The sequence below is a fragment of the Eptatretus burgeri genome, chromosome 3 (assembly GCF_056783735.1).
Source record: "Eptatretus burgeri isolate ZD-2024b chromosome 3, Ebu_testis_v1, whole genome shotgun sequence".
Lineage (NCBI taxonomy): Eukaryota > Metazoa > Chordata > Myxini > Myxiniformes > Myxinidae > Eptatretus > Eptatretus burgeri.
In genome coordinates, this window is record NC_140963.1 from 129,806,440 (window position 1) to 129,820,445 (window position 14,006).

General features: G+C 42.1%; 1 protein-coding gene across 14 annotated transcripts in view; it reads left to right on the forward strand.

Annotated features, from left to right (window-relative positions):
• Positions 1-14,006, forward strand: part of KANSL2 (KAT8 regulatory NSL complex subunit 2) — a 98,914-nt gene that overhangs the window by 60,029 nt on the left and 24,879 nt on the right. For 7 of the 14 annotated variants that reach the window (XR_015056593.1, XR_015056592.1, XR_015056591.1 and 4 more), the window contains 5 exons: positions 1,459-1,515; positions 2,584-2,687; positions 3,376-3,445; positions 6,270-6,436; positions 10,628-10,742. Coding sequence is in view for 2 of the 14 variants with exons in the window: in XM_085875581.1 (XP_085731707.1) it covers positions 1,459-1,515; positions 2,584-2,687; positions 3,376-3,445; positions 6,270-6,436; positions 10,628-10,742 (513 nt within the window). In the remaining 12 variants the exon portion in view is untranslated. The remainder of the gene's footprint in view (positions 1-1,458; positions 1,516-2,583; positions 2,688-3,375; positions 3,446-6,269; positions 6,437-10,627; positions 10,743-14,006) is intronic. The other 7 variants (XR_015056599.1, XR_015056598.1, XR_015056597.1 and 4 more) reach the window with 4 other exon arrangements.

Here is a 14,006-nt window from a genome sequence, read left to right on the forward strand (position 1 = left end):
TGCAGTTTGCAGATTAAAACAAGTTTTCTTTAAGATCATGAAATGCACCAAATAGAATTAGTGACGTACAATACGAATAGGAAAAATATTACTAACGAGTTATTTATATAAATAGATTATGTCAAAAGAAAAAAAAATGCAGTCGATACATAATCACACTGTATTTTAAGCCCTTTTCAGTGGTTTCTAGGAGATGTGGCAGCATGTAAAAAAGCTGTTATAAAGAACAGTTTGCTCCAGAGGAAAGTGGGGTGGTCGTGCTGGGTGGTGGACATGTTATATTTTTAAAGTAAGATGTGCATGATTTATTGTATTTATTATATATACATATATACATACATACATACATACATACATACATACATACATACATACATACATACATAAAAGGGAATGTGTGAACTGTGATGAGAGTTATAAATATGTGATAACACATTAATTCATCGAGCGAGTAAAGTTTGATTAGTGATGTTGTGTCGATGGCTTGACCGACTGCCGGGACGCAACTGAGGTTGTGGATCTACTGATGTGGATCCGTGACCAAAGTTGTGGCTCTTCCGGTTGGAAAGGTTTTGGTTGAAAGAATTGAAACCTCGAGGAAGAACGGTTTTCCAACTGCATGGATCAGCTGGGCACCGATCAATTGCTTATCGGTTAAGGTTCTTACTTTAGGGAAGGGAACTGTGTTTTGAGGTTTACTATTTAAAGTAGAATGGTACTCCATATAGCGCACACCTCTGCCAGGCTGAACAGTTCACTTTTTTTTTTTCTTTTTAAAAGTAATTCTTCACCAATAAATGATGGGCCCAAAAACGATACATGGCATGATATCTCAAAAAGTTGTGGAGTATTTGTGACAAAACTAAGTGGATGATTTGGCTTGGTGACGAGAACGAGCCGATTAGATTTTTCGTTCAGGTCCGAATCCAGATCCAGCCTCTCAGTGGGATACAAAACCTAAACTGTTAGCCTGGCGGAGGTATGTGCTCTACCCAATGCCATTCTAATTACAAGCTGTGATCAATATGCAATAAAAAATTATATTCACATACTTTTCTGAAAAAAAGCAAACTTTGCTAACTTCCCAATATCTGTGGATGCAGCCATGTATTGCTCATGATGAGCTGTGAAATGCTCGAGTTGCATGCATGCCCGTGAATGAGGATGAGGCGTGTCTTTTCGGAAGTTGGGGGCCATGGCAGAACTGTCTGCACAGAAATTAATGGGAAAGTCACTAAAATTGCATTTGCTGCTTGACATTTTTAAAGTGAAGTGCTGGTTTTGATCATGGTCGTGTCAGCTAATCAGCAGTTATAAATTTGACTTTTTTTTTCCCCTTTTATCTGATGGTTATGCTGTTGAGTCGTTTGACTTTTGATGGTATTTTGTAATTATTGTTGCTTATTGTCATTGTTCATGCTAAATATTGTTTAAAAGAAATGGTGCTTCTTGCTACAGGACCACGAGCGTTCTCCACCCTACAAAAAGTACCGGTGCATCGGTAAAGAAGGGGATGTAGGTGTTTCACCATCCAGTTTTATTTGTTTATTTATTTGTTTAATCTGTCGTAATTTTGATTTTGTACAGAAAAGCATTCCAAACTAGAACGGCACAAAGTAGATCGCATACCTCTGCCACACTGAACAGTTTACTTATTTTTTTTCTATCCCACTGATTGGCTGGATCTGCATCCAGACCATTCGTCCTTGTCCTCGTCATCGTCATCAGTTTTCCGGCCGTTTCCATTCTTGCATGTGTAAGCCGTGGTTCACCTCATGGCTGCTTTCCAGGCTGCACGATCCCTTACTCGCCCTCTTGTTTGGCCGTTCATGCGAAGATTATTTCTCAGCAACACATCCCATGTTTTCCTCAGACGGTCTCTCGCTCTCCTTCCATTTATATTCGTATTTATACACCTCCTCACACAACTACCCATCCTCATCCTTTCCACATATCCAAACCATCTCAACGTACCCCAAACATTAACCTCACTAATGCTTTCTATAACTAACCTCTCTCTTAATTCCACACTTTATTTCCTATCCTTCAGTGTCACATCACACATCCACCTTACCATTCTCATTTCATTTCGTTCACACCTCCATTCATCTTCCATTTTGATCACTCGTGTTTCGCTGCCACGCAGCATCACGCTTCGAACGCAATCTGCATACAGTTTTCCTTTTGATGTCAATAGGGATAACAACTCCCTGAACTTTCTCCAGGCACTTCTAATTCTCGCATACACTGCTGCCTCCACACCAGCACCTGCACTAATCATATCACCAAGGTAACAGAATTTACCTGCACATTCCAGCGATATATCCTCAAAAACTAACCTTTCCGCTCTAACTGGAATCACTTGTTTACCTGCGTGAACAACACATTTGAAGTCAAGCACCACCTGCAGTCTACCCTTGATGCCACTACACCTCTTGTGCACCCAGCAGTTGCAGGATTTACACAATATTGAATTGTTACAAACACCTTTTTATACAGTCAGCACCACCTCCCTCTTTTTTCCACACTTCCTTCTCCTGCACCATTCATCAGTACTTTCGTTTTCCCTGTATTCACTTTCAGTCCTCTGGCCTCAATGCCCTCCTTCCAGACTGCATATTTACCCATTACCTCTTCCACACTGTCAGCTATCAGCACCAGGTCATCAGCATACAGGAGTTCCCAAGGTGAGCCGCCTCTAAATTCCTGTGATATAGCCTCAAGAACCATGATTAACAGGATTGGGCTCAAGACTGAACCCTGATGAACACCCACTTTCACTTCAAAATCCTCACTCTGCACCCCATTTACCCTCAGGTTTTTCGGCCATCATACATTGCCATGACGACCCTAACTAACTAATTCTCCACACGTAACTTTCTCATGGACCATTGCATCACTTCCTGAAGCACCCTATCAAACACCTTCTCCAAATCCACAAATATAAAGTACAGTTGTTTATTCTTCACCAGATATTTTTTCCTGTAATTGCCTAACGATAAAAATTGCCTCTATCATGCCCCTTCCTGGCATGAAACCAAATTGTATTTCATGTATATTAACACTCTTGTCTTATCAATTTATCCATGACTCTCTCTACCACTTTAATTCCATGGTCCAGCAACTTCAGACCCCTTTTGTTGCTCTGAACTAAGGCATCACCATTCCCTTTCCAAATATTCACCAGTACACTCTTCAACCAGTCATCCTGTACAGATGTCTCCCTTATAATTGCATTTATCAATTTAGTGATTAAATTCACTCCAATATCACCAGATTCCTTCAGCATCTCTGCAACAATACCAGTGCTGTTCACTGCTTTACCATCCTTCATTTCATCGATGGCTTTCTTCACCCATTCATTCTCTATCTCAGGTGGTGGGCCCTGCACCGGCTCTACTGCCTCCAGAATATCCTTGTTCCAAGGGAACTCCTCATTTAGCAGGTGATCATAGTAACTCCTCCAAGCATTTCTAATCTCCCCATGGTCAACCAGTACATTTCCCACATCATCCTTCACACATTGTTCTCTTATGAGATCTTGATTTTACCTGATCATTTGCTTTGCTATCCTAAATATCTCCCATCTACTATCTGCATTATTTATCACATCTGAAAGTGAATCCTGCACTAATTTTTTGGCCTTGTAAACTTCCCTTCTTGCTCGACGTTTCGCCATGAAGTATTCCTCCTTATCTCCTCTTTTTCCAAATCCGAAACGGTTTTCTTTTTTCTTGAATCGCCATATTCATCTCATTATTCCACCACCATGTAGCCTCATGTCTAGCTGGGCCCTTCGACCTGCCATAGGTCGTTTCAGTAGCTCGCAACAGCCCATCCTTTTAAAGAGTTCCAGCGACTCTCTACATCCTCTCCTACCATCGGAATTGCAAGATTTATTTCCAGAAGTTCCCTTCAGAAATGTTCCTTTACATTCTGATCTTTTCGTTTACATACTCTTCTCCTTGGGATGTAAGGTTTCCTCTTTTCCCTGCTCCAACTTAACTTTACATCACACGCTAGCAGCCGATGTTGTAAGGTACATTCTTCTCCACCTATTGTTTTCACATCATTAACCAACTTCCTAGCTAATCTTCAAACAAGAAAGTAGTCTATCTGGCTCTTTATTCAAAAGTGAACAGTCTGCTCGGCCTCTTCTTAAGCATTGTATTGCAGACGACCATATCTAAAGCATCCCCAAACTCGTGTTCTTGCACCTTCAGTGTTTCTAACTCCGAAACCTGACCCACCATGCACACCCCCATATCCTTCTGCCAATGCTCCAACATGTCCCTTCAAATCCCCTCCAATCACAGAAACTTCTCTCTCGCTAATCCCTGAAACAACAATTATACTCTTCAACTTCAACCTTGTCACACCAAAATCTAATCACCTTGTTCTTGTCACTTACCTCACTCATCCACCAAGCTTGTCATAAGCTGTCTCCAACTCTTTGAGATGTTATGCTATGTACCGTTTTTGACCCCATCTCTCAAACTTTTCACCATTTGTTTCCGTGTAGCCTGGAATCAAATTGCATGAAATCAGACTTTTTCCACCTTTTATTTACACAGCGTAACTCACAACCTCCAAATAAAAAACAAATTCTACAAATTTCAGAAACTTAATGAAAAATACAAAACTATATCTTGGTTGGATAAGTGTCCACTTCCACTCCCCCCCCCCAACCCCTCTTATAATAGCAATTGTAACTTAGCTCAGGTGTAACCAATCGACTTCAAAATTGCACACCAAGTTAATTGGCCTCCCCCTGTGTTAAATTGTAGGAATTCTGATTGTTTCAGAATAAAATCAGCTGTTCCTGTCGATTTCCTCTGCTGGGTAGTCATTTCACAGCAAAGATTCAACCATGAGTGCTGGGGAGCTTTCAAAAGACCTCCAGGATAAGGTTGTGGAAAATCACAGGTCAGTGGATGGATATTTCAAAGGCCTTGAATATCCCATTGATCACGGTCAACACTATCATCAAGAAGTGTGAGTCGGATGGTACCACCAAGGCCCTGCCGAGATCAGGCTGTCCCTACAAACTGGATGCCCAAGATTAATCAGAGGCCATCAAGATGCCAATGGCAACTTTGAAAGCACTACATGCCTTTATGGCAAAGACTGGTCACAGTGTGCATGTGACAACAATATCCCAAGCACTCCACAAATCTAGCCTGTACGCTAGGGTATCAAGAAGGAAGCCATTACTCAAAAAAGTCCATCTTGAGTCCCATTTGAGGTATGCAGAAACATTACTGTAGATTCTGAAGCCATGTGGCAAAAAGTTTTTTTATTCTGACGAAACCAAAATGGAACTTTTTGGCCTAAATGTAAAATGTTACATTTGGCGCAAACGCAGCACAGCACATCACCCAAAGAACACCATCCCGACTGTGTAGCATGGTGGTGGCAGCATCATGTTATGGGGATGCTTCTCATCAGCAAGGACTGGGGCACTTGTCAGTATGGAAGGGAAAATGGATGGAAGGGAAAAAAAATACAGAAAAAAAATCCACGGGGAAAACCTGCTGCCCTCTGCAAGAAAGCTGAAATTGGGATGGAAGTTCACCTTTCAGCATAACAATGACCCGAAGCACAAAACCAAAGATACACTGGAGTGGCTAAAGAACAAAAATATGAATGTTCTTGAGTGGCTGAGTCAGAGCCCTGACCCAGATCAAATCAAAAATCTGTGGCATGACTTGAAGATTGCTGTCCATCAATGCTCCCCACACAACTTGACTGAGCTTGAACAGTTTTGTGCAGAAGAATCGGAAAATATTGCCCAATCAAGGTGTGCAAAGTTGGTGGAAACCTATCCCAACAGACTCACAACTGTGATTGCTGTCAAAGGGGCTTCCACCAAGTATTAAGTCATTAACACTTATCCAATCAAGATATTCTAGTTTTGCATTTTTAATTGATTTTCTGAAATTTATCGAATTTGTTTTTCATTTGGACGTTATGGGTTACGATGTGTAAATATTGGTGGAAAAAGATCTTGTTTAATGCAGTTTAATTCCAGGCTATAAGGCAACAAAAGGTGAAAATCTTGAAAGAGGGTGCAGACTTTGTCGGCACTGTACTTTGAGGTTATAGATGGTGATGCGCTCTTCAGCAGATGTGTGTATGGAAACACTGAGCACTTGAGAACATCCGAATTAAAGTTGAATTGCATCACGAGTAAATGTGTCCAGAAACACCATGTTAACATTTTCTTTACATCAATATTATGAATGATTTTGACTTCTCTTCCTTGCTAGGTATGCATTCTGTTTTGAGCATATGAGGAAGGCAGCTCGAGCTGCCCGACAGCAGCGTAAGAAGCTGACACCAGCACCCACAGCCGAAAACCAGCTTGCTGAGTTGTGCAGCTACCCTAATGTTGCAGTGGCTGGACAGAGTCGAAGTAGCAGCCGAAGTGACTTCGGTATTCATTGAAATTTCGGATTCCAATTGTTTCAAAAGCAATGTCTTGCAGTGACTGTTTGGTGTGTTTTTGAGCTGCTGTTTTTTTTTTTTTACAAAGGCTTGCAATGGGATTTTGTTTCAGTAATACAGTAGCTTCTTGCAATTTTTCCCCCTTTTACTTAGTCACCTAGAGCCTGGTTTCGGTTTAATGGTTAAGGTGCCTGGCCTAAGATCTTCCGGTCTTGAGTTTGAGCTCCTGTCATCAATATGAACACTAGATGGATGGGTTGACTCAGCCTGCCATCCTTCCAAGGTCGGCAAAATGAGCTTCCTGGGAAGAATGAACCATTCGAGTATCTTGCGTCAGAGTGGTGACCCCTCCAGAATTGTGGCTCCTTGCCAAGGAAAATTTGCTTGCTTCAGCAGTCTGAAGACACGACTGTAGTGGTTGTTATTCTTTTACAGTCACTGACAACATTTTATAACGAGGGTTTAGCAGAAAGTAAGAACAGAATATTACAAATACCATGGTGAACAGTGACACAAAATGCTACCTGGGGAGGAATCAAATAAAAGTGGGTTATCAGTTGTTGAGCAACTTTCATAAACTCTCCTTCTCACAGCCTGTAAAACGAAAAAAACGCCAAAAAAATGGCAATTTGGCCACCTTTACCCTCGTGGCAATTTTCAATCCACCGTTTACTTTTGGGAAAAATCATTTAAACCTTCATCTACTTGACTCCATCTAAAAATGAAAAGGAAGGTACTGCTGCTGCTCCATGATCAGACGATCCTATGGAGAGGAAGAAGAGATGTCACTGTGTGCTTTTAATTAAGCTATCTACAATGACTTTATCTTTTGACATGCTTATTCTTTCTGTGTGTTTACTCTACTTCTGCATTCAATTCCTTTTTGGTGAAATGTTTATGCATTTGTTCCAGAATTGGTTTTGCGACTAAAATTCTTTCAATTCCATGGATGTCACTGAAACACTTGAAAAGGGGTCAGTCACCCACCTTCTTTGTCTTACAAGCCTGATTGTAGAATTGTGTGATACTCCAGAGGATATTTGTGTATATATATATATATATATATATATATATATATATATATATATATATATATATATATATATATATATATATATATATATATATATTTTTTTTTTTTTGAATACAGAGACTAGGTTCGTGGAAGAGCTTGAACAGAGAACGGATGAGGACACAAAAGAACAAAAGGAACAACAGAAAGGGAATGGGGGAAATGCCAACAGCAGGGCTGAGGGAGAAAATAGACGATACGGACAAATGAGGGTTGTCAGGGAAGGGAAGGGGAGAAGGCAGGGTGTGGAAAAGATGGATACAGAAGCAAAATTTGGAAGAGGTGGCAGGGGGGAGGGGTGGTTTAATGGGGGTAGAAAGATGATGATTTAGAATGGGGGATGATCTGAGATGGTGAACGGCTGTCTTAAAGACTTGGAGGGGAAAATGATATTGAAGAGAGTCTTTGACAACCAGAAGTCTGTACCAGGGTACAATCTATTATCTAATAAATGAAATTTGTCGTCTGTCGGTATGTTCGTGTTATTTTTTGCAAAGACCCGCTGGGCCGACAACCACCACACTTGGCACAGGGATTGTCTGAAGGGTATTTTAATCGACGACCTCAGCCTTTGAAGACTCCCTAAAACCCAAATATACCACTAAGACCCCGAAGACTATTAAGACTCTGTCCGTCCGTGTGACTATATGTCTATTATTATCTCCGCCACCGAAGGTGAAGGAGGTTATGTTTTCACCCCTTTCTGTTATGTTTCCTATTGCTGACCCTCCAATCAACTGTGATCCACCTTCGTTTGGGGAAACACAGGCTGCAGTGAACCGGTTGAAATGGGGAAAAGCTCCTGGGATCTGTGGCATCCATGGTGGACTTCTTAAGGCTGGTGGGAATGCTGTACTCGGGTTGTTGCATGCACTTCTGTGCTCTGCCTGGAACACAGGCATCATCCCAATGGAATGGAAGAGGGGCCTTGTTGTCCCTTTCTGGAAAGGGAAGGGTGATCGCCAGGACTGCAACAACTACCGAGGGGTGACTCTGCTCTCAGTGCTGGGCAAGGTCTTTGCTTGGGTAATTCTGGATAGGGTTCACCACCATCTGTTTGAGCACCAGAGTTTCGGCAGGGGCTTGCTTGCAGCCTATGTTGATCTCAATAAAGCGTTTGATTCAGTGAATTGGGATGACCTCTGGAGGATTCTTGGTCTTCGTGGGGTGCCACCAAAACTGATCAATCTGATGTCTGAACTATACTCTGGTACTGAGAGTGCTGTGAGATGTGGTGATACCATCTCTGACTTATTTCCAGTTGTTACTGCAGTTCATCAGGGGTGTGTACTGGCCCCCACACTTTTCAGCACTTGTATGGACTGGATTCTGGGGAAGATGTCTGAGTGATCAAGCTGCGGTGCATTGTTTTCGAATGTCAGGATCTCTGACTTTGATTTCGCAGATGATGCAGTCATCTTTGCAGAGACTTTAGATATCCTTTTGGGGGCACTCGAGGTACTGAATGAGGAGTCAGAGCCACTGGCGTTAGTTTTCCTGGGTCAAAACGAAGATCCAGGCTTTTAATGACATCTTGGATGCTTCCATCTTGTCTGTACCTGTTTGTAGTGAGGATGTTGAGGCCACGGAGAGATTCACTTTTCTTGGCAGTGATATTCATGTCTCTGCTGGCTGAGAGCCAGAGGTCAGTAGATGTCTGGGTCATGCCTGGGGAGTCATGGATTCACTGGATCATGGGGGTGTGGCGCTGTCAGTACCTGTGCGGGAGGACGAAAGTCCGAGTCTTCAGGTCCTTGGTGCTTCCAGTTTTGCTCTACCGATATGAGATTTGGACTCTGACCAGGGATCTGAGATGGAGACTTAATTCCTTTGGTACCAGGTCTCTTCGGAGAATCCTTGGCGATCGCTTTTCGGACTTTGTGGCCAACGAGCAGTTGCTGAGAGACTCAAATGAGATTTGTTACCTGCATCGTCCGTGAGCGTCAGCTGTGGCTGTATGGACATGCGGCTCATCTTTCTGATGCTGATCCTGCTCACCAGGTTCTCTCAGTGAGGGATCCTCATGAGTGGAGGAGGCCAATGGGCTGACCACGTGCCTCGTGGTTGCAGCAGGTTGATCAGCATTGCAAGGAGATGGGGATGGGCCATGCATCTGTCTGGTGGATAGCCAGACGGAGGCCCCTGGAGTGCCGGCGGAAAGTGAACGCAGTGACGTGCTACTCTGGTGCATGCTCCCATACCTGACCTGACCTGACCTCTTTGTCTGTTTGTGTGCAGTATATCTCAAAGTTGTGGACCGATCCAGATGAAATCTGGTGGGTTCTCGATGAAATATTTATCCTGCCTGAGTCCCACAAAAGACTTTCAAAATGGCACCTGTTGCTTCATCGCTTGAGGCTCGGCATTTAAAGGATAGGATAAAAACGGTGATCAGGAAGATAAAATTATTTAATTTGTAGGATAGAGCATGCATGAAACCCCATGTAGCGGCTTCCAGTTGGAGTTGAGGATGGTGAAGGGGGGGGGAGGAGGGCAGTAGGTTCCTAATTGCCCTGCTGATTGCTGAAAGAAAAGTGACGTCGTAAAGATTCCATTGCTGGTACCGCAGTGCCCCAACAAGTGATGCGAAGGTCAGCTGGTGTTTGTGTGTCTTTGTGTTCCTCCATTATCTTTCGATTTGTATTTAAAACTAGAATGGCACTCGGTCGAGCGCATACTTCCGCCATGTAATGCCTGATCCACGAAAACATGTCAGGCCCAATACATTTTTGAAATATCGTGCTATATATCATTTTTGGCCCAATCTCTCAATGGTGAAAAATCGATTTTAAAAACTCTGGTCGTCGGATCTGGATCTTCACCAAAATCTAATCAGTTCGGCCTTGTCACACACCGAACCTGCCCACCAAATTTCATCCGGATCCGTCCACAACTTTTTGAGATATCCTACAAAGAGACAAACAGACAGACAGAAAGGGGTGAAAACAACCTCCTTTACTTTCGGTGGCAGAAATAAAAGAACCTTAAGGAGCCGAGGGTATTTTGTATCCCCCCCCACCCCTCCCCCAAATATTGAAAGTAGATTACAGGATGAGTAGATTGTGATGTTTGAAGGTTGGATGTATTACAAATGTTGCTTCTCCACAGGATTGGACAGTTGGAGTGAAAGTGATGGAGAGGGAACCCTGGTGGAACAGCTGTGGAGAGCTGACCCAGACAGTGAAGCTGACAGCATTGACAGTGATCAGGAAGACCCTCTCAAGTTGGTTTATTTTTTTGTTTTATATCGCCGGTGGCGTTATGTTTTCGGGTTATCCTGTATGTACATGCAAATTTTGTGTGTCCTCTGCAACCGCTTATCCGATTTACACAATTTTGACCAGAGATGCGACCCATCATGCAGATTTTTTTTTTTAATGATGATTATGACGTCAAAGGTCACGTGGGTTAGCAGCCATATTGGAAAAATGGAAAAACTTTGGACCTCCATCTCCTAAAGCACAAGAATGGAAACTTGGTACCTGGAAACAACTCTGCACGGGGAATAAGACGAATTTGACTGACGTCATCGGTGAAGTGGTATCCCGGACAAAATTCGACAAACAGAATGCTGCATTCTTCGAACAGTAAGAAAATTTGTGAGGTTCATGTTGGGAAATATTTCATCACAGAAAAATTGACATCACATCACATCCATCATCTCTGGTTTGGCAACCATCTCTTTAAGAAAAGACAAAAAAATAAAAATCTGCTTCTCCAGAGCCACTTTACAGATAAATGTGAAACCGCACACAAATGATCGACTATCTATGCTGAATAAAGTTTGTTAACTATGACATCATAGGTCACGTTGTCTGCCAGCCATCTTGGATTTACCCTGAAACCTTCAAAAATCTTCTTCTCCAGAATGGCTGCCCAGATTAAGGGGAAACCAGACATTTTATCCATGACTTGCGGATATGAGGATGATAAAGAATAATAATTGAGAAGTCGCGTGGTTGGTCGCCATATTGAATTGAAGAAATATTAAATAATGTTTTCTCTGGAACTGCCTATTTGATCGAAGTGAGATCTACCAAGCATCATCAAACCATATATCTGCACACAGTGTGGAAATGATGACATCATAGGTCACATGGTGTGACAGCCATATTTGATAGAAAAACGAACCTTATCCGATCAAAATGAAACTTCACACACATGATCCTCTACCAAATCTTGGGCAGAGTACAAGTTTTCATTGCCATTGATCACATGATTTGGCAGCCATGTTGTTTTGAAAACCGGAAATAACAAAAACATTTTTCTCCAAAACTGCTTAACATCGATATGAAACATGTTGCATTACATGGAGCAAGGGCAGTGAATCACAACTGCAAAGATTCTCCATGATCGATATAGTGGTTTCCAAAATATAATTTAAAAAAATATTTTACTTGAAACCAACGTGGTTGCCACACCACGTGAATGATGACATCATTTTAAAGTCAAATGTATGCAGCAAGAGCAGTGGATCACAACTGAATCACAACTTGAGGGAACAATGAGATTGAAGAGCAGTATTCCTTCAAATTAGGTGCATCGGTGTTCCGGTGTGCCAAGGAAGGGCTTTGCACAACGGAGGATGCCCAGGTGGCGACTGGCTGCGTGCGTGCGTGCGTGTGACACACACATATATATATATATATATATATATATATATATATATATATATATATATATATATATATATATATATATATATATATACAGTCATGCGCCGCTTAACGACGTTCCGGGCAACGACGGATCGCATATACGACGGGTCTGCCAGCTCTGGAAAAAAAAAAAATGAAAAAAAAAATGTAGCTGAAAAATTCCTATCGCAGAGTGATGTCGCCTCGTATAAAAATAGCACATACAATAATGTACACTTTACAGAACATAATACCTCATAATGATAATAAACAACGACAGTGTGGCCCTGTTATAATGCGATCGTTGAGGTCCATAAAATGTCATCGCGAAAAAAACAGGATCGTGCTAAATCGGGATTTAAGGAAATCGGCTTTCAAACTGAAGCAATGTTTCCACGTTTACCTTCTCGCAAGTAAATTACCTTTGAATTGAAGAATTCCACGAATAAATCGTTGTTGTTCGTCAATTAAAACAAATTTTTTTTAGTGAAGCTTTTTATGTTGTTAAAACAATCGCACTGTTCCGAAAATATATCACAATTGACAGGTGCTCGTTTATTCATTTGTAAATTATAACATCGATGCATTGATTACGTATTTATAAAATCCAAACGCTATTTATTCACCTTTCTATAATCGATGCGAGAGGAGGTTGTAAGCTGCTGCTAACAACACTGATGGCCGTCATGAACTGCACAAAGGTAAATCTAACGTGTCTTCTGTCTCGTCGATGTGTGTTACAATTACCGACAGTATTCAGTACAGTAACATGCTGTACAGGTTTGTATCCGAGGAGCAATAGGCTACACCATATAGCTTAGGTGTCTATGTTTGTGTAAGTACGATGTTCGAAAACGAAAATGAAAAAAAATAAATGATGTTCGCACAATGACGACGTCGCTTAACGACGCGTTTCTCAGAATGTAACCCCGTTGTTACGTGGCGCATGACTATATAATCTCATCTCAGGGTTAAAGATGTATTCCAAGGGTTTGACCAGTTTATGATTTTGTCAAGATCTGCAGAGGGAAAAAGCTGAAGGATGAGTGATGTCAAGGCAGATGGTGGACTCTTCAGCAAATAGATAAAGGGGATTTTCCAGAGAATTGGAGAGATCATTGATGAAGATTGGGGTGAGAACACTGTCTTTGGGCACACCAACCTTAACAGGGAGAGGAGATGAAAGGATTCCTTTGAGAGCCACACATTGGCCACGAGAGTCGAGGAAGTCATTACGCCACGTGTGGAGTTGGCCTTGGATTCTATAGCCAGAGTTTGGAGAGCAGGGTGGGATGTCAGACTGTATCTAAAGCTCAAGATATGGCCAGAGGGATGGCCCTGATGTCACGTCTGACATTGAGGGCCTTCATCCATTGTTGGATGAGTTGAAGCAGTAGGTCCAAGGTGTGGAGTACCCTGGTCTGAAATCAAATTGGTGATCTGAGATGAGACTGTTGGCGAAAAGGAAGGATTTCATATGAACTGTGACGATTTATCCCATGACCTCGTTGATGATTGGAAGTAAGCAAATCGGCTTGGAGTTAATGGGTTCGGTTTTTGCACCTTTTTAATGTAGTGCAGTGATTTCAGATTTCCAAGCAGATGTAAAATAACCTCAGGCAAATGACAGGGTGAAAAGGGGGAGAGAGGATGTGCAAGAGCAGGTTTTTGGGACACTTGAGCTAATGCCATCCAGTCCAGTTGCAGAATCAGTCGAGGGTTGCCAGAAACTTCTCCACTTTCTCTGGTTCTTAAGACACAGAATCCAGGAGCAGTTGAGTGCGACTGGGTTGGGTTGGTCCTCAGAGCCAGCGGTTGGGGACACAATGTTTGGAAGCAAACACAGAATT